Raw genomic sequence first — 20,119 nt, 5'->3', positions numbered from 1 at the left:
CAACATGTTCTTTTGGATTATAGCGAATATAGAACTCTTGAATTTTAAAACTTAATAACGAAAATAGAGTTTGATTTTCGCTAAAATTCAAGAGTTCAATTTTCTTTTGAATGGTAGCGGAATTTGAACTCTTGAATTTTAAAACTTTAATATAACTTCATTTATGGTGGTTGGTGAAATCGTACATGAGTTTCTCGGGAAACTTTATGAATTTATATTAGTTCCTATTCATGATTTTGTCCCCTAGGTTTATTAGCAAATAAATTTTCCGTTTTTAAGTAACATATAATTTTATTTTATTTTGCCAATAATAAGTAAAATTGTTTCCTTGACTGTGAGTGAGTTTTGTTAAAAAAAACAATACGGAAAATTCGAAAATTCTTATAAATAAAAATAAATTTTAAATAAGTTTTCTTAGATATTATACAAAACTATGAGTTTTGTTCAAAAAAACAGTCCAGAAAATTAGATAATTCTTATAAATAGAAATAAATTTTATATAAGTTTTCTAAGATATTAAATCTTTGACACTTAAAGCTTAATATGTAGGAGAAGAAGGTGGAGGTGGAAGGAGGAGAAGCTTTGTCATTCCCCTCGCACACCCTCAGAAGAATCCGCGAGAACAAGATGGTTAAGCAAGAGAAGATGGAAAATGGTCGAAACAACCTCAAATCGAGTTGGATTTGAAATACAGGTTGAAATGAGACATCAAATTTTGAACATTCATACTAACCACTTATCTACTGCCACAAAGATCACTTTTGACCCTCTGTATAAAAGACCAACAATGTTACCATGACATTCTAACCCATTGAAACATAAGAAATAAATAATGGGAGAAAACGTGAATTGGGAGGAGAAATCGTGAATAATGAGTTTTTATTTATAGGAAAAATACCCACATAAAGCGTATCATCAGTCAATAAACCGTGTAAAACACCACATTTTGACCCAAAAATCAATTCGACCCTCCAAAGACTTGTTGACCAAGCCACTGTCCAAATTCTAGTTCGTTTCAGGTTACATAATCATAAAATTGTCCAGTATTAGTTTAAAGAATATAAACTAAAACATATCGACATTGTGCAAAAACTTGTACTTTTGAAGGTTTGGTACAATTCAGATTATATTCTCAAAACCAGTCAAGTACAAGATTTTTACGTGGTCTATATTGCACCAACAGTTCACGTAGTCCATGACGCACATAACCTTTTATAAACTGATGTGTTAAGTTCATTTTCAAACCACACTGCAAAACCATGAACACTTATAAAGTAGATATAAACATCAAGCTAGCAGCATGTTACTACAATTGAGGGAAGCCTAATATGTTTTGGTCCACGTTGATGTCACACTGTCTGGCCTGAAGGACCGGCTAGACCAAATTAACGGTCGTCTGATCATAGAGACACAAGAATGGTGGGAAATGTTCATTATCATCGTCTGTCGATATACTTAGGTCGACGCATTCAGTTTACCCATATGAAGCTCCAAAACGACGACGTGAAAGTCATCTTTTATATCTGGTTAGCATAGTTCGAAGGGACTGATTGAGTTAGACACTTCTTCGGTGAGATCTTTTTTGTGATATTCGGGAAAGTATAATTCATCTCAAGACCTACGAAGAAATCAAGGCGTGCATGGATTGACCAGATGAAAAATTAAGTCTGGCTGACCCATAATCTTGTTTGTGTTTTATTATGTTGTTTTTCGTTTTTGAATTTATGTTGTTGAAATTATTTTGTTGTAGTTGTGTTGGTTATGATGCCATGGTTGTTTGCTGACCATTCATACCATCTTCAAAATTGATGTTCAATTTTTACGGGATGGTACAATCATCATCAAAGTCATTTGTATCGATTATGGGTTTTGAAATATTTCAGATTAAGTAATCAAGTTGTTCTGATTATATAATCCAAACGGAGTATTTATAAGTAATCAAGTTGTTCTGATTATATAATCCAAACGGAGTATTTTATGAATTTTGAAAAGCGCATGAGAAGTTGGTAGTGTGAGAAAAGAAAATCTCAAACTTCTATTGGGCTAGACAAAACAATCTGATGAACGTGTAAAGGCCCAAGTACAAATACACTTGCAATAATTATTACACTTTTGTCGATTTAAAAAGATTAAACTCTTTTGAGGGGGGAAGGGACTATGGAAAAATCTGGAACAACAACAAAATAATTTCTTCCCCTTTATCAACTCATTCTTCGCACGATTTCATTCTACCGCTGCTCAATTTCACTTCGCATCGCATCATCAATCACGGTACTTTCTTCCTCCATTTTGATTCTTTTTTCTTCATCGCTTCACACCCATTATTCCATTTTCTTCTTTTCCCCTTTCCCCTTTTCTTTTTCCCGATTTTTTTTTTCAATTTTGCCCCAAATTTTCAATCGATTCGATTTTTTTCGATTATATAACTTGTTTTTCTTCATTCTCGCTATTCGATATTTCAATTCCGCAAGGTGGGTCGCTGATTATATTGGTGTTTATCAATTTGAGGAAAAAATCAATCGTAGATTTTGAAAACCCTAATTTTACAAATTTTCAGAAATTTTGTTTCTAGGGTGTTTTTTTTGTGCAATTCAGTTTTTTTTTAACACTGTTAGTTACAGTGGATGCGAAATTTAGATTTGAATCTAATGTTAATTGCATTGCTGTGTGTATGAATAGATTAGTGTTTTTTTGTCAATTGGATTCTGATTTGATTTCTTGATATTTTGTAGCTGTTGATTTGATTCTGTAGCTATGATTCAAGCCGCAATGCGGGGCTATGATCAAGAAGATGTAAGTATTCTCAACTTTAAGATTTGAGAATTTGAGATTTCAATTACTGTTATTGATTTTGTTATCTTTGTTTTTTTTTCTTTCTGAATTGAATATGGTTTTTCTTGTGACTTTTTTGTGTTCAGGAATATGAGGATTATGATGATTATGAGGACGAACAACTGGAGGAAGGGGAGGGATATGAAGAGGAGGAAGGGGAAGAATATGTGGCGGAAGAGCCTCGGAAGCCCACTAAGGAAGAACTGGACTACCTTGAGTTGAGGCAGAAGTTGAAAGAATCAATCAGAAAAAAGATGCAGAAGCAGAATAGTACTTCCCTTGCAGATTCAAATGGTAGAAAGAAGCAAATTCAACGTGATAAGTGAGTATCGAAACCATCTTTTAACCATATACACATAGTCATATTATAATGCTTGAGGTTCTGTTTACATTAATTTTTATGAGACTCAATTCCAAAATAATTAGGGAATAGGGATTTGGTTTATGAGTGCATTGCAATTTTATGTTACTCATTTCTTAAAAAGTCCTATTGTTTGTTCTACTCTCCACCCTATGCCTTTGCCTTGGAGGCATGATGGGAGTTAAAAATACTGCTTTTTTTGCGTGGCAATTTATTAAGGGCCTGTTTGGATTGGCTTATTTTTTATATTATGCAAAACAACTTATGCAAATAAATAAGCTTTTAAGTATTATTCATAAGCTTGTCAAGGTAGTTTATGAAAAAACCGCTTATGAAGTTACCATTTTCGTTAGTGAGAACTTACGAATTAACATAAAAGCTTATTTATTTGCATAAGCTAAAAAATAAGCCAATCCAAACGGGCCCTAAGTCAGTCGTTTCAGGAATGCAAACTCATTTTCTTATTTGCTTCACTTTTGGAGGCTTCTTTTCTAACAAATTTGCGACCTTTCTCTTTTATCTGATTATCCCCATAGATGTATGACCCTATTACATGGCCATGTTTTTTTATTGTTTTAACTGAAATTGTATTTTTAAATGCGTCATGGTTGGTGTTGCACGTTTCTTTTTTCAGATATCTGTTGTTTCCTATCTGTACCTTGTTGTAATTGTAAGGCCACAATTATTTTTATGGTCTTGCTTGTGTAACTATTAGTTATGCATGTTTTGCCCTCTTCATTGATATGGTTTGTTGTTTCATAGCACATATAATATGTGAAATATGCCAAGAGGAATAATCTTGAAATATCTGTCCTCAATATTCATTTGTTGCTACAGTTATGGGTCTTTTTTTGGTCCTTCTCAACCAGTTATTGCACAGCGAGTAATCCAAGAGAGCAAATCGTTGCTAGAAAACCGACATTTGGTGCCCATGCCTTCTAACACACCTCAAATTGTATGTACTCGACACCTTGTATTTTCTACTTTCCTTTCAATATTGGTTTATCAATTTCTGTGTGATATTGTCAATCTTCTTTTTAAGGTGTTATGCTTGATAATTTATACTGTGGAATTTTTTAAATGTGATTTTGTGTGGTAAATAAATATATGGCGTCTTGTGGCTACTGGTGCCTGTTTCCTCTTAGTAATGTAACCAAAATTTAAACTAATAAACAACATGGTGCCTTTTTACATTTGTTGGGGTCAGCTATATGGATCAAATAATACTTTGATGTTTTCTCCAAAGTTATTTACGTCAATCTCTCTTCATGGTTTGGTCTTTTGTAACTCTGTTGACCCCCCTCTACTTATTAACTATTGAACCTTATTTGTTCAGTCAGCTCTCTTCAGCGTCGTTTCTATGAGTATTCTTTACACATGACCAAACTACCTAAGTTGTGACTCTACCATCTTTTCTAGTGAAAACCATCCTGATTTTATATCTAATGACTATATATAATCTTAGATTGTTTGGTGTATTGACTCATCCATAGGATAATTCTCATATCTTCTATATTTAGTTTAATATTCTATGGTCATCACTTCCTATCATTTAGTGGGCGTTTAGAGTAATAACTTATTTGGGCTTATCATTTAGCAGGCTTTTGGAACTATAATAACTTATTTAGACTTAACTTATGACGCAGGAACTTTTGTAAGTTATTGAATAGCTTATAAAATATCTTATGATATGTTCATTATCTGTTTTCAGTTTATTTTCGTAAGCTCTTGGTATAGTTTCTAGAAACAACTTGTGGAGTGTTTATGTATAGTTTACCCTCATATCCTCCACGATCGTAGTAACACACTATACTTACGCTCCCATGTAATAAGTGCTTATTGAATATGTTCTTGTTTGATTAGCGATTACACAATCAGTGGGATGTTAGAATTTCTCATGGTCTACGACATATTTTTCACTATTTATTTCACATTGATATTTACTTCCTTAAGCTTCACTTCCGATTGTAAAATCCTCTTGGGAGTGATTCATGATATGTAATATGGTCAGAAATATGACAATTCTGCTCCTGCATATGCTGTGGCTGAATAGCTAAGTTGTTAAACTTCTCTTAATTTTGTGTGTCAATCTTGTATTTTTTTTACCATTATTGTAGTTGATGTTTTTTTTTTTTGTTGTTCGCACATTACTTGGGATATACTTGCTATCAACATTTCTTTGATGTCTTTTTTACTTTGTAGTACTAGTATGTACGTTATGCAACTTTCTCATAAATATCCTGTGTACAGAACAAAAGCACAAGTAAAGTATCTAATGGTGTATTGAAGTCTTCAGCTCAGAAGCAGCCACCCAAAGTCAACGAGGTATTGTAGCTGGTGTATACAATTTGCTTTTGTAACACACTAGTCATTATCTGCTATTCTAATACGATAAACTGTTGTGTTTAAGCAGAAGCTAGTTAAAGCCGAGAAACTCAAGGTTACCAGAGATTACTCGTTTCTTTTGTCTGATGATGCGGATCTTCCTGTTCCATCAAAAGAGCCTCCCTCCAGGAATACATCTGTGCGCAATACTGGTATGCTACTGTTTATATTTTGTGCTGTTCAATTGTGGGTGTTCAGATATATTTTACTGTGATTAAGGAAACTTATACAGGGTTTTTGCTGATGTTAAAGTGGGACAAGCAGCTCAAGTTCCAGGAAAGAGTAAACCGTCTTTTAGCAATGGTGGCAAGCTTGTTCGTGGTACTGGTGAGAACCGGAAACCTGTTGCTGGGGCTAGTCACTTGGCTCCTAAACCGCGATCCAATTACAAGTTAAGTTCTACGAGTCAAGCCAGTAAGGTATCAGTAGATTCTAGAAAACAGCTTGGTAGCCACAGTGTGAATGGACCAGGCCGGCCGTTATTGCCAAAAGGCATGCCTTCAAAGATGCATGTTAATACCTCGGTGAGTAAATCGGTCAAACCTGGCATGAGAAATCCTGTGAATGGTGTGCAGAAGCCAGCCCCTTCAAAGGTTCCATCATCTGTTCCGAAGCAGGGTGTGGACCAAAGAAGAGATGTACGAGAACAGTATAAACCCAGAACAGTACCAAAACAACCAGTTTCATCATCAAAAGCTCAGGTATAATACTATATACACCCCCTTACCCAACAAGAACTCATGAATTTGATTCACCGCTCCTTATCATTATTTATGTTCAATTGCTTGACAGGTAAGTAAGCCACCACTTAAACAAATTCCTAAGCGTTCTGATTTGCATGATCAGCGCCCCAAGAGTATAGTTAGGAAACGCCCCCTTGATGAGCCTGAGCCTGAGGAGGATTGGCGCAGTGAGATCAGAAATTTGTTTGGGTAAGTTCTCTATGTTTAGGTCCCCTTTTTTTTAGTTGTTAATGCTTGATTTCTGTGCCGTGTGTACTGATAATTGTAAACTTTCAAATGGGGGAGTCTCGTTTTAATGACTGAAGGACCTCGTCCTTTCATTTCATATGATTTATTATACTTGATATTGATAATTTTGTTGCATTTTTTGTAGTTACAACCCCAAGAAATATGCCCATTACGATGACGATGACGACTCCAATATGGAGGCAGGCTTCGATGATATCCAGAAGGAGGAAAAGAGGAGGTTGGTTTCTATAAAGCCTACACTGTGATATTCACTTAATATTTTTGCTTAATATTTAGAACACAAATCCTACTTGAGTATAAAAATCTTTTTTCCATTCCTTTCTGAAAACAGGACGTCTTTCTGTTGCCAGTTTATTCTTATTTAAAACTTATAACCTTCATCTATTTATTTTTATGACATATAACCTTCATTTATTTATTTCTTTTGTATGTGTGCATTTTTTCTGTTGCTCTTCCCATTTTCTTTTCATACAGACTAATGCTAATCTTGACAAGTAGTTTCAGTAACACTCCCAAGACTTAATAAAAATGTTTACACTTGGAAAACAAAGTTATCCAACACCTTTAGTTTTTTTAACAGGACACTCTCTTTGTTTGGTAATTAGGAAAAGACGAGTGCTAGGTACGCACTAACAGACCAGCACCCACTTCTCGACACAGTATTTTCTATTTAAATGCAAATGGGATCCATATGTATTTCAATGAATAAAATATTAAGCAAAAATATGATTGAAGAACCATATGATTGAAGATTTTGTGTTAGGAAATTTTTTATTAAAAGCTGCTGTGCTGTGTGAGACTTCATTTATTTTTCTTTTCTGATGTTATTGATTGCACTTATAAATGGCAGTGATGCCCTTTACTTGTATTTCATATTTAGGGAGAGACTTCATTTATTTTTCTTTTCTGATGTTATTGATTGCACTTATAAATGGCAGTGATGCCCTTTACTTGTATTTCATATTTAGGGAGTGTTGTTTAATTTTATTTACTAGAAAGTGTTTTGCTAGAAAATAAGAAATATTTTGCTAGAAAATGTTATGAAGCAATATTTGGGCTAACAAAAATAAACCAAAAAAATGTAATATTTTCTTATGCTGATGATTGTGTATTACATGTGTGCAGTGCGAAAATTGGTAGAGCGGAGGATGAACGTGAAGCGAGGTTGTTAGCAGAGGAGGAGGCAAGGAAAGAAAGAAACAAGGCAAAGAAGCGTAAGGTTGGATTGTAACATGAAAGACATAACCGGTTTGATTATCATGGAATCCGACTTGCTCAAATTCAGTCCAATGGGGATGATGTTTTGTCAAAAGCTAGTTTGTATTATATTTTGTAATTTATTTATAATAATGCTGCTAATCATACAACAAATGATTGCAATTTTTTATGTTACAAAGAGGGCAAATGCTGGGGAGATAGTGTGATAAATTTAGCCTTCGACCATAAATTTTACAGTATTTAGTAAATTGTTTAGAAGAGATGATTTTTTGAGTTCAATAATTTGGTTGATCATTAGTACGTAACGTATGAAACCACGATGGCTTTCTATTGTCTTAAAAGCAAGCCACTGAAAGTCCGGCTAGATAATTAGGTTGGTCGTTAGTACGTATGATAACCCTTTCTCTTCTCTGTTTTTTTGTTTTGTTTTGAAGAAGCTAAAATTTACAATGACGGAGACGTCTCTTAAGCACAAGGTGTATTAAAGAGGTTGCTCAAAGTACAAATAGAAGCATCAGCCGATACCCACACAAAAGAAAGGGTCTGACCGCCATGACAACCATACACAAAAGAGGCATTATCAGCCCTCAACCATCAGTAAGAATTAAACGTTACCTTCTTCGTAGGCTGCGTAATGAAAGTATAACTGCGTAATGAAAGTATAAACATTATTAAATATTCTATTATTACGTCCTTTTCATATGAGACAAACACAAAGAAGCCACAATAACTGAAGGAATGATCGTCGACTCTTCAAGCCACCTAAATAGTTCTAAATTGAGTAAAATGAGTGTTGAGGCTGTGATGATCAACACTTGAAAAGCCAAGCCACATATGGACTTGCTGCCACAGAGAGTCGAAAATTTCATAATTACTAAACAAATGTTGCGCGCTTTCGACATGATCGCAATCTGCCACACAAAAAATATAATCATTATCTATTATACCACGGTTAAGGGGGTTGATTTTTGTTGGCAACTGTCTCGAAGCAACCAGCAAACTAAGATAAAAACCTTTAAGGGATGCCAAATAAGTCTCTGAAGTCTGAACCGTCCATCGAAGGGGAAGCCTGAGTAGTGAGCAACTGATAAATGTGTAATGTTGTTTTTAATGTAGTAGAGCACTTGTCCTATTTCAATGAGGTAAAATAGATTATTTTTTCATTAATTAAAATATTATAAAAAGATAAAGTAATAAAATTATAAAAAGATAAAGTAATAAATAAAACAATATAAATTAAGAATAAAAACAGAAGAAAATATCCAATTCAAATTGATATATATTTTTATATTGGTTTAAATATCATAAACAACCTATATAACCAGAAAAAAAAAGTTTATTCATAAGATTACGGACCACATAACAAATCTAATTTATCGTGAGACCACCTTAACCAATCTTAGTAACACTTGATTTTAATCGGACACGTGTTGTGTAGATGCATGTTTGTTTGTTGTCTTGTACCTTTTTGGCTGTAGAAGTTTCCAAATAAAAACATTGATGATATTTTTATGATGATAATAATAAGAGAAATGATATTTGTGCAACTATTTTGTGACAACTTTCGTACAATTTTCTCTCTCATATTAATATTAATATGATGTACTTAACCTCTATCTTTCTTTTTCTCTCTTCATTGTTATTGATCAAATATCATTGCTCTAATAATAATATCACTCTTCACTTGCATTATTATCACTTATCATAACATTACATGAAATCAGTTGAGTTCAGATATTATTATGGTGGCATTGTTGAACTCAACTATGCCTATTTTGGGAATTCCATCCACTTTTCTTCCAAAACCCATTTCACTTCATGCTCTTTCATGTTTCAGGTAACTCTTCTACTCCCACTTTTTCAATAACTTTCATCATTCATAATATTTTATACAGTTCATCAATCAAATAATTCATAATTTAGATTATGGTTTTCTGTTGATATAGAAAATAAATGAGGTGTATTAGAATTACTAGAGAATTTTTGAACAGTTTTTTAAAAGTGGAATTTGCTTTTAATTGAAGCTCTATTGTTTAATTTTTAGGGTCTTGTTAACGAGTGTCCTAATGAAGAAATTATTCCTTAAAAAAAAGTATAGACTTCAATTTTCAATGCAATAAATGCACAAACTTTCATAAAACCTTACTACTTTAAGTGCTTAAAGAGTGTTTTGGGGGCACTCGTTAACATTTCCCTAATTTTCTAAGCACTTTTATAATTTATTAAGGGTTTTTATTTTAAGTGAATTATCATAAATATATTTTAATGGAGAAGCTTTTATAAACTACAAGCTAATTTAACTTGGTTTTAGTCTATTCTTCTTGTTTCATTTTTTATAATGTGTTTTCAGGAATAATGGAGATGCCAGTGGCTTACATGAACAAAGGTAACCTTCTTTTCTTTTTAATTGTATATATCAGCTGCTTCATACACAAGCCTATTTGGCAACTAATTTTGGAATATCTGTATCTTAGGTTAAAGGTTAATAAAAATGAGGACATGTCCCAGGTATGCTGCCTATGTTTCTAATTGTGTGTCTGAAATATGGTTTATGATCGAATATTATGGCGTAATTTGATCCTTGTAGCCGACTCCACTTTGGTTGTTGTTGTTGTATTGCGTGTCTTATAGTTAAGGTTGAATCGACCAGGAGTACTCAGTTCGAACTGTGACTGTAACAATCTACCATACGTACATTCTGGTCGAATTTGGGATCACCAAACCCTTTTCTCTAGAAACCGGAGGGTTAAGACCAATAATATGTTGTGTTGTTTACAATTCCCTTTTACTATCCTAACTTTTCAAGTGTTTCGGTTAAGAATCCAATATTTTTATTTTTTTTGGAAAATTCGGTATCCAGTACAAGGACCGACTAATCCGAGGGGTACAATCCCACCGTCCACCTGTGGGGGCTCCATTTAAAGCGTATGGACTTGAAAAGTTTTCCAATAATTGAATTCCAAAGAACAAATGCTTTTAATAAGAAGTTGGAAAGAATAGGAGAGAATCTCTCCTTCAAGGATTTTCCCTTCACAATAGAGTTGATACTCTATTCACAAACTTTACAAATCGGAAAGATACTCTCTAAACTTTGCGTTCTCTTATTTATACACATGCTCTGTAACTGATCCAAATAACTAACTAATTATAACAACTCTTAACTACATTAACTACTAAAATTAGCCATTATTCTATATTCTTGCAGTTTCATTGCTTTCTTAATGTTGATTTTTTTCCTTCCTTTTTATTTTAGTCATTATCCGATGATGGCCAGAATGTGAAACATGATAATATTTGGCAATTGTTCAGAGAAGCTCAGCAGAGTTAGTTCTCTCACCTCAGTCATACTTGTGGGCTCATAGAAGTATATTTTTTGTTTAGTAATTTTTGGTGTATTTTTCTTACTTCATGCAGACATACTATACTTAAACAATCAACGCCTAGGTGCCATCGAGGAACTTAACAAAACAAAGAAAGAAAAACAGTCCATACTTGATAAGGTGAAGAAATTGGAAGCAGAAAAGCAGGAGAGTGCTGGTAAAAGTGGTTGTATAATAATGCTTATTATTTGTTAGTAACAGTCTCTAGGCTATCTTCTGTTATACTATTAAAACAAGCTTGTAAGCAACAAATTGAAACTAAAGATTAACAAGATAACGAAAATTTTGATAAAGTGGACGCACGAGTTGATCACGCAGTTCGGCCAATTGTCCATATGCTTCCGTCAGCAGATCGGCTACTGTGATTTCTGTCGATTTTAGTAATGATATGTTTAAAATCAATTCGAGTTTAGCAATGATGTGTTTATATATATGTGTGTGTGTGTGTGTGTGTGTGTGTGTGTGTGTGTGTGTGTGTGTGTGTGTGTTCTTAGAAGCATACAATTCATCACTAGAATGATTAGTTAAACTATTATTTATGTTTTAATTTTGTAAACCAGATAAGCTATCAATTTGTTCCGAATTGCTGCTTCGAATAGACTCAATGGTTCTGGGCAACGTAATTAGCCCTGCAGAGGCATCTGACTTTAGAAGTTTGGTGTTACACCATAAAGTGAGTGTGGCTGATGTCTTTAATGTCATTTCACATAAAAGAGATTCTGAACTTGTGGGAGAACTTCGTCACTTCTCAGATCAAAGCAAAAAGTAAATCCTTCCTGCAGTTGATCGCTTATTTTTTTTTCACATTTAAATGTCTGCTAATTTTTCTCGCTTTTCGATTTTGCTTTCTTGGATGGATTTTTGGAAATATGATTGTTATTCTTTGTATAAACTTCATTCAGGAATGGCTTTCATATTATTCACATTTGCACAGAAATGACACCATTGGTCTCTAGAGGATCTGTAGCATCATATGTCACCGGCATATCTCATGCACTTCAAAGAAGAGGTCACCTTGCAGAGGTTATATTGCCCAAGTAATTAAGAAATTAATGTCCATCTGTTTCATTGCTTCTTCTGTTATTTGTTTCAATTTAAAGTCAACCAAAGTAAACATGAGAGTCTTAAGCTATTTTGTGATCTTTATGTATGACTAAAAAGCTACCATGTAGGTATGCATGCTTAGACCTAGATGAAGTGCAAGGTTTGCGTGAAGTTAATGTGGAGGTTTACTCATATTTTAATGGTCAACTACACGGAAACAGAATTTGGACTGGGTTAGTTTGGCTTTGTTTGCCTATTTAATTACCATAGTTTTGCATATAATATGAATGTTAAATAACATGGACCGGTGGTGATAAAAGAATTAATGAAAGTTATTACAGCTAATGTTTCATGTCTTGTTTCTTGTTTAAAATATACTGATGTTGGTTTCCTTTATACTTACCCTTAGTGTGTGACAGTGTTGTTTATGGCATTGGAGTCACTTTGATCGAGCCGTTGGACCATTCATCGTTTTTCAGCCGCGAGATGATATATGGTTACCCGGATGATTTTGAAAGGTAAATGTAACAGTTTTGTTATACAAATATCTGGGAAAAAGTCATTGGTCTCTGTAACCGCACTCAAGTATTACATCGGTGTAATTTGATCTCTCTATCAACATGATGTTTTGGAATCCATTGTGACCATCTTTTTTGTGCCTTCAAACTATGTTAAAAAAGAGATATAAAAAACTATACTCTATGCTTGTACCTATTATGTATAAAAAAATTGTCAATAATCTTGATGTTGAAATCTTGTGCCGTCAGGTTCTCATATTTTTGCCGTGCCTCACTGGATTATATAGTAAAATGTGGGAAACAGCCTGATATACTGCATCTACATAACTGGGAGACTGCCATTGTTGCCCCTCTTTTCTGGGATGTATTTGTAAACAAGGTATCTTTTCTTAATTTTAATTTTCATAATTTCTGTGTATTGGTATTTTCTATAAAGCTTTTGCTATTGGGAGAATATTGGCTCTGATAGAGGGTAATGCAGGTATATACTTAAACAAGAAAAAGAAAAAGAAAAACATTTTGAACTTATTGTGAGAAAAACGTTAACTTCAAAGGCTGATTGTGCGTTGTCACATAAATCATCATTGCATCTTATTCTTCTGTTTCTGGTTTTTTTATATTTATAAGATAAAAATAAAAATCGCTTGCAATGTTTTCAATCGTTTGTTTTGTTTAGGGACTCGGAGGTACCAGAATATTACTGACAATCCACGACTTCACTTCACAAGTTAGTTGCACATGTTTCACTATTCGATATGCATTTTGTATTGGGTTTTCTCAATCTTGATACTTCTTCAAGATGGAATTTTCTTTTAATTGGCAAGAAAACTACATTTAGTTTGTAACGGACTTAATGTTTTCATTTGATCATGTCGGTGTTGTAATTATTGGATGTGCTGTGTATGTTATAGGGTACCGAGCAACCAGATAAATTGGCCTTATGTGGACTTGATCCTTCAAGTCTTCATCGTCCTGATCGTCTGCAAGACAACACTAATGCACAACTTGTAAATATTTTGAAGGTCTTCTCTTACTCTTGTATTCTTTATTTTCCACCCACTTTTAATCTCTATAAAAATTGTAAGATAGTATTCAAAAAGCCATTGCGGCTTTCTTTATCTACCTGGTTTTTCCCCTTATCAGTAAATCTAGTTCCTTGGACTAGTTTTTCACCTCAATATTAATTGATTAATTTAGAGAATCTTTACACTTGCATCTCGGAGCAAAGGCATTGTCATTGATGTCTATAGTAAGCAATGGCCTAATGCATTAGTAAAATATCGGCAAATTATGCAGTCATGGATTTGATCCTTCTTCATTTCGAGACTGGGGGAGTAGAGGGTTTGGTCACGAGTTCTCATTTATATTGAGTTTACTTTGTTGGTAACTGTAACTTTCCATCTATTTCTTTTGTTGGTTCGTCTACCAAGATTATGTCATCTGATAAAAATGCGTATCGTGGCACCATCTCTTGGATAGGTTCGTTAAGCACGTCTATAACTTCAAAAGATAAGCACTCAAAGCTGACACTTGGTGTCTATGAAAAACTTACTCAGACATGGACACCAAACACGACACCGACACAAAACACCAGTAATAATTTAAGAAAATAAAAGTGAATGAATGTAATCACACGTGTCAGCGTTGTGTCAGTCTCGGACACAAGACACGCCTTCGATCTAAAGTGTCGGTACTACATAGCTTGGTGTAACTATAAGTGGCCATCAAGGATCAACTTTGAGCTCCACTCCTATATCTTAGTTCTAGATATTCTTATTGAAAATATCGAAGAGGTGGTGCCACATTGTATTCTTTTTATAGATCATATAGTCTTAGCTAGACCGCCAATAAAAGAAATAAGCTAAAAGATATAGATGTGAAGACAAGCCTGGGAAACACATAGATTGGGCTCAAGTAAAAATTTGACAATAGTATATGGAATGCAAGTTTAACAAGGGACACACAGATCTCAACTGAAAGATGAAATTTGTAGATAGAGGGTCCATCATACAAATTGAACATGGTGATATAGAGGGAGGTTTCAACCATAGGATTCAATTAGGGATGAAATGGAGAATGCTTCGGATCGGATGTGACTTGAAATAGAAAGTTACTACTCAAGCATGGAGGACAATTTTACCACACTGTTATGAGACCTGAAATCTTGCATGAAACATAATGTTAGTCGGTAAAAAACCAACAAGAAAGGAAACTTAGTGTCTCAAAGACGAGAATGTTACATCGAATTCGGTCACACAAGTGAAGATAGAATTAGAAATACGACTATTGGAGAGAATATTGGCATGGCTCCCATTGTAGTGATGTTTTGTGATATCTATGAAGTCAGTTGTTTGGTCACTTACATATTTAACGATCCATCTTATGCGACAGAATAAAATTTTGTTGTCTCAATAACATCATTTCCCACACTAATTTTTTAAGAAATATTTACTTTATGACTGTATGATATTGAGTCCGCCATCAAATTTGCAGGGGGGAGTAGTCTATTCAAACAGAGTTGTAATAATGTCATCTATCCATCCAAAGCATGCAATTGTTCGTAATTTGAGTCATGAACTAGAACCTACTTTAAACGTTCATGGGTAAGTATGATGCTGTAACAGTTTAGCATTTTTCATATCTTGTTTAAATGTTTGATAAAGGGTTATACTTATTTTTTTTCCCTGCAAATTAATATTAACTTTAAGTTTTCAACATAGAATTTGTTCTGGTTAATAATATGTTGGTTAGTTACTTTAAAAGGATGCCCTTTCCTATCTGTATAACCTGGTTATATACTACAAAAATTTGTTTAGGAGAGCTTATAAAAACATTTTATGATGAAATTGTCCATAAGTTGTTTTCAACTTATTCCATAAGCCCTCCAAGATAGCTTATGAAAACAGCTTATATGAAAACAATTTGATTTGATTTTATTCTTTGTTATAGGAATAGTTTGTATACATGCACTTACGCTGTAATTGCCTAATTGAAATGTTTATCCAAACAGGGCCTAAAGTATTTTCCCTCTGACTTTTTCTTAGTATTTAAAATGGATAATGATATTTGATTGTAGGGACAAGTTGGCCATTGCTCCTTATGGATTTGAGAAATCAACATGGGATCCTTCAACAGACTATTTTCTTCCAGAAAATTTTAATGCTGAAAATATGAATGGAAAAGCCGTTTGCAAAGTTGCATTGCTGCAGCGGCTCGGGTTAACTGAACATTCTTCTACTATTCTTGTAAGTGGTCCACCTTTGTGCCATTCAAGCCTTAATAATGTGGTCCACCCTTTTAGAACAGCTTCTTTAAACTATAACTTTTATCACCAGTACTATATAATATATATGATATTGCAAATATTTTTGGATGATTTTTTACTTAGGTTATCTGTTCATTATTTAAATTTTATCAGGTTGGATGCAATTTTTCAGAAGGAGCTGATATTGATGAGCAAAAGATGAAGGATATTGTTTTGAATGCTAAGAAGCACGATGTCCAGGTTGCCATCTCTACAAAACTTACAGTTTTTTTCCCTTATAATTAGACTTCATATTAAACATGATTCAAGGGAAAACATGAGGTCCATGTTGCCATCTTGTTCATTAATATTGATATATAGAAGCTCCAAACATAGCACTAGCAGTGTGCATATGAAACTTCTAACTGTTTGCTTAAAGGGAAAACATGATTTATTTACTTTTTTAAAATTCGGTATCCGGCCCAAAGGATCGAAAAACATGATTCGTTATAAAAGACAGAAAATAATGTAAGGAAGCCATTTGTAAATAGGTAAAAGTTCATATGCAATTTAATTAGGGGAGGAGGAAGTAGTATTATTTTTTCTTTAACTTTGTAGGACACACAAAAAAAAAAAAAAACAATTTAATATTTAATTTAAAAAAAATTAAAAAGTGACAGCTGTGGGATTTGAACCCACGCCCTTTCGGACCAGAGCCTAAATCTGGCGCCTTAGACCACTCGGCCAAACTGTCTTTGATGACTTTGGTTTGCAACATATTATACATATATACTAAATAATACGCTTTTCAATTTTCTAAAATTATGCGTGTGATGATTTTATAAAAATACACTTGTAATATTTTCTTGTATATGAAGAAGTCAAGTTGAAGTGCATGTTGATAGAAGATCATGATTCAAATGGATTAATATATTTTTTTTTATTTTCAATGATTGTTAATGCTCCGCAGTTTATATTTATGGAGACCAGTGAAAGACCAGACTTGAATCAGGCACTAGAATCACTTCATATGGAATTCAAGGTTGCCCCTATACTCTTGATTTTCATTGTTTTTATTTTTTGTTATAAATTCCTTGCGACTGGTTGCACGTGCACACAATCATCGAGTATTGATGGCTTTGGCTTAACAAGTACTAATAGCTTCGGCTTATCTTGCTGCCATTGTCATGCAGAATGAATGAACATTTTGATTTAAAATAACTCGTCATAAAAATTCGTCACTATGATATTATGTTATCTGAAAATCCAATAGTAATATTTATTTAGACTTGTTTGTTTGCAACTAACACTGTCATTCCATTCAAAATCTGCAGGATGATGATGATAATATTAAATTTGTGCGTTCATATGATGAAGCTCTATCGCATTTATTATTCGCAGGATCAGACATTATATTATGTCGATCTTTTCATGATCCTACTGATGAAACCCCAGTAAGTCCATCCCCATTCCCTTGTGTTCTGATTATCCAACTTTGATTTTTATCAACTTGCACTTTATTTCATTTTTGCATAGTAGTATAATTCAATAGCACTAATCTAAACAAATTTGATTTTAAGCGGAGATTTTCACGTGGCACGTGTAGATTTTAGAGGTCAATGGTTTAGCTATCAACATGATTTATGATATCATTTCAAAAAAAAAAAAAAACATGTGCAATAGCACAAATAGTCGATGTGGGATATGGCTTGATTGTTGTTGCTGTTGTTTTGTGTTATGTGAATTGAGTCATACAATTATTTTAAATTGAATATGTAGCTCAAAGCTTTAAGGTATGGAGCAGTTCCAGTAGCAGTTGACTCTGATTCTCACACAAACAGGTAGAAGTCCTTAAGAATATTTGTGACTTATATGTATTTCTTTCCATATTTGTGTAACACTCACATCATTCATATTTGCTCGGGTGACACCTTTTAATAGGAACTTCATAAACCATGACCAAGAGGCAACTAAGTACTCAAAGTTAATCAACAATACCTTTGGAAACATGTCACTTGGCCTTGCCATTGATGAAATTGTATGTAGTTTCTGGTGCTTTTTCTTATTTAAGTTTTACTCTATGATTTAGAGAACTCATTCACGTTGTGATGTCATACTCCCTCTGTTTCAAAATAAGTGTCGCTTTAGCAAGTAAAACTTGTTTTAAAATAAGATTCGTTTTGCTTTTTCAATGCACTATTAATTAATTGATTCAACTTTTACCCTTAATTAATATTGTGTACACAACTTTCAAGTTATTAGTGCATTTATGACAGTTGTTAATAGGCAATAGTTAACTGGGGACAATTTTGTAAACTTGTTGTACATATTCATTCATTGATGGTTTTCCTCTATCTATGTGAAAGAACCTTAAACGACCCTTAATTTGGAAGGGAGGCAGTATATAACATTGACATTTCATATTGAAGTCATATCTTGTGTCTAACACATGTAGGTGTCTAACATGTGTTGGTGTCCGATACGATCCATATATAATCACTTCTACTTTAGTAAACTATCATTGGTCATGTGGTGTTTATGTGTATGAGAGTTAGTATCCAAAATCTCTTTATGTGTTTTTGCTAGTGCTTCTTAAATTATGACTCATTAATTGATTAGTTATTGACTTTGATATGGGTGTAGAGGAGTAACCCATCCAAATGGAAACGAAGAATAATGGAAGCAATGGCACATGATTTATCATGGGATGGTGAATGCTACGAAGTTCATGTGGCAGCTTACTCAGCTATAAAGAATATGTGAAGTGGGTGTGAAATTCTTGTATGTATTGATGTATATATGTAAAGAATTTTTATTCACTATTTTGAGATATATGGCTGATTAGTTATTTACAATTTGCAAGTCATTAGCTAGCTTTTCAAACTTTGTATGCTGTAAAATCTGTGAAGTAATCTTACTCAAGAGAAGGAAAGCCGGAAAAAGCATCCGCAACTTTGTTAGCCTCACGATAGATGTGTTGAAACTTTTAACTCAAAAGCTAAGCAAGCAAACTCGGAAATATGAGAACAAGGGTGCCCTCCACCACACCTCTTCACTATAAGCTCAATTGCTTCGTGCAAAATCTGATTCAACAATCACCTTCTTAAAAACATAATCTAGAGCTAGCATTTCACCCATATGAATAAGCTAAAGCTCTTCCAAAACTACCGAGGAAGCGCCGAGATTAGAAGAAAACCAAAACATGAAACTCCCATCGGAGTTGCCAACAATTCCATCACAAGCCGCACAACCACCATCGTCAGTAACTGCAACATCACTATAGATTTTGACCCATCCATCACGAGGTTCCTCCCACACACTACTATAAGTTATCAGAGAATCAAGGATATTGTGATACAACAAGATTTAGGACTTCAAAGTATAATGAATACCTTGCAATTGATAATGAGTACGAGAAACCACTTCTTGCATTGAAATAGAAACACTGTTAAACACTTTTTCATCTCTAGTCCTTCATAACCCTTCCATGGCAAATAGAACCTAAGTTCCACTCTTATTGTTCTTCAGATGACAACCTCTCATATTATTAAGAAGCCAAATTTGGTCCTCATGCAATCAAAAATCACCAAGAACATTCCCAACTATAGACCTCCAAATTCTAGACCCCAACTAAAATCCTCAAAAAAATGTACAAAAAAGACTCAACCACACAATGGATATCTCAATTCAAGTGTCATGCCCTTATGAGCTCGCCGATCATTAGTAAAAAGACATCCCTGAGCTATCTTCACAGAAAACATACTAGTCCCTCTGACCACTTTGAAATACATACGAAATACACAAGACTCACCATTGTTTCTCCTTCTACTGCACTGACTATATATATCATAAGCAAACTGAGGCGAAAAATTCCCTCATCATTTGCTTTACGCCAAAAAAGAATATCATCCCTGTTAGCATTGGTCGAAACTACCAACGTCCCAACTCTGTCAAGGATAGTGTGAGACACAGGGATATCCAAATCATTCAGGTCCCAATAATTATTCACATTAACATAGCTTCTAACCGGCTTGGTGAGCTCATTAGCAAGTAAAATTAATTAGTTAGAGTTAACTGTTTCAATGAGTTTTTCAGTGTCTGGTATCTTAAGAGTCCTACCAAAAATTAATTTGTAAACCATTTCC

The 20,119-nt window shown here is 33.8% G+C and overlaps 2 protein-coding genes and 1 non-coding gene across 6 annotated transcripts; 2 read left to right on the top strand and 1 right to left on the bottom strand.

Moving 5' to 3' along the window:
- The first annotated feature begins 2,157 nt into the window (after positions 1-2,157).
- LOC146920795 (uncharacterized) lies at positions 2,158-8,067 on the top strand. Its single transcript, XM_085714241.1, has 10 exons — positions 2,158-2,271; positions 2,733-2,793; positions 2,919-3,154; positions 4,031-4,148; positions 5,444-5,518; positions 5,607-5,730; positions 5,831-6,279; positions 6,371-6,510; positions 6,695-6,787; positions 7,696-8,067. The coding sequence occupies exons 2-10, from the start codon at positions 2,755-2,757 to the stop codon at positions 7,799-7,801; spliced, it is 1,380 nt and encodes a 459-aa protein (XP_085570367.1). The 5' UTR covers positions 2,158-2,271; positions 2,733-2,754; the 3' UTR covers positions 7,802-8,067.
- Positions 8,068-9,470: 1,403 nt separating this feature from the next.
- Positions 9,471-18,940, top strand: LOC146920793 (UDP-Glycosyltransferase superfamily protein). Of its 4 annotated transcripts, none has more exons than XM_085714236.1 (20): positions 9,471-9,625; positions 10,139-10,174; positions 10,263-10,296; positions 11,042-11,111; positions 11,203-11,325; positions 11,729-11,933; positions 12,071-12,205; positions 12,341-12,445; positions 12,632-12,730; positions 12,980-13,109; positions 13,407-13,457; positions 13,642-13,752; positions 15,224-15,333; positions 15,807-15,975; positions 16,149-16,235; positions 16,945-17,016; positions 17,309-17,428; positions 17,754-17,815; positions 17,916-18,012; positions 18,618-18,940. In XM_085714236.1, the coding sequence occupies exons 1-20, from the start codon at positions 9,531-9,533 to the stop codon at positions 18,735-18,737; spliced, it is 2,031 nt and encodes a 676-aa protein (XP_085570362.1). In that variant the 5' UTR covers positions 9,471-9,530; the 3' UTR covers positions 18,738-18,940. The 4 variants fall into 4 exon arrangements, with proteins under 4 accessions (XP_085570362.1, XP_085570363.1, XP_085570364.1 ...); XM_085714237.1 differs by having other exon boundaries at positions 16,945-17,017; positions 17,313-17,428; XM_085714238.1 differs by lacking the exon at positions 13,407-13,457.
- TRNAL-UAG (transfer RNA leucine (anticodon UAG)) lies at positions 16,649-16,728 on the bottom strand. Its single transcript has one exon. It is a non-coding gene; the product is annotated as a tRNA-Leu (tRNA).
- Positions 18,941-20,119: the final 1,179 nt, after the last annotated feature.

Source organism: Medicago sativa, chromosome 5 (assembly GCF_051527215.1).
Source record: "Medicago sativa cultivar Bolivia chromosome 5, Bolivia_mono, whole genome shotgun sequence".
Taxonomy (NCBI): domain Eukaryota; kingdom Viridiplantae; phylum Streptophyta; class Magnoliopsida; order Fabales; family Fabaceae; genus Medicago; species Medicago sativa.
The sequence above is the reverse complement of the archived record's forward strand: the minus strand, read 5'-3'. Positions and strand labels throughout refer to the sequence as shown.

Bases quoted from the DNA above. Each gene is read 5' to 3' on its own strand.
- LOC146920795 (XM_085714241.1), top strand. From the start codon at position 2,755: ATGATTCAAGCCGCAATGCGGGGCTATGATCAAGAAGAT. The intron at 2,794-2,918 runs GTAAGTATTCTC...TTTTGTGTTCAG, and splicing joins GGGGCTATGATCAAGAAGAT to GAATATGAGGATTATGATGA. The intron at 3,155-4,030 runs GTGAGTATCGAA...TTGTTGCTACAG, and splicing joins AAGCAAATTCAACGTGATAA to TTATGGGTCTTTTTTTGGTC.
- LOC146920793 (XM_085714236.1), top strand. From the start codon at position 9,531: ATGGTGGCATTGTTGAACTCAACTATGCCTATTTTGGGAATTCCATCC. The intron at 11,326-11,728 runs GTAAAAGTGGTT...TTTGTAAACCAG, and splicing joins AGAAAAGCAGGAGAGTGCTG to ATAAGCTATCAATTTGTTCC. The intron at 17,017-17,308 runs GTTGCCCCTATA...CAAAATCTGCAG, and splicing joins CACTTCATATGGAATTCAAG to GATGATGATGATAATATTAA.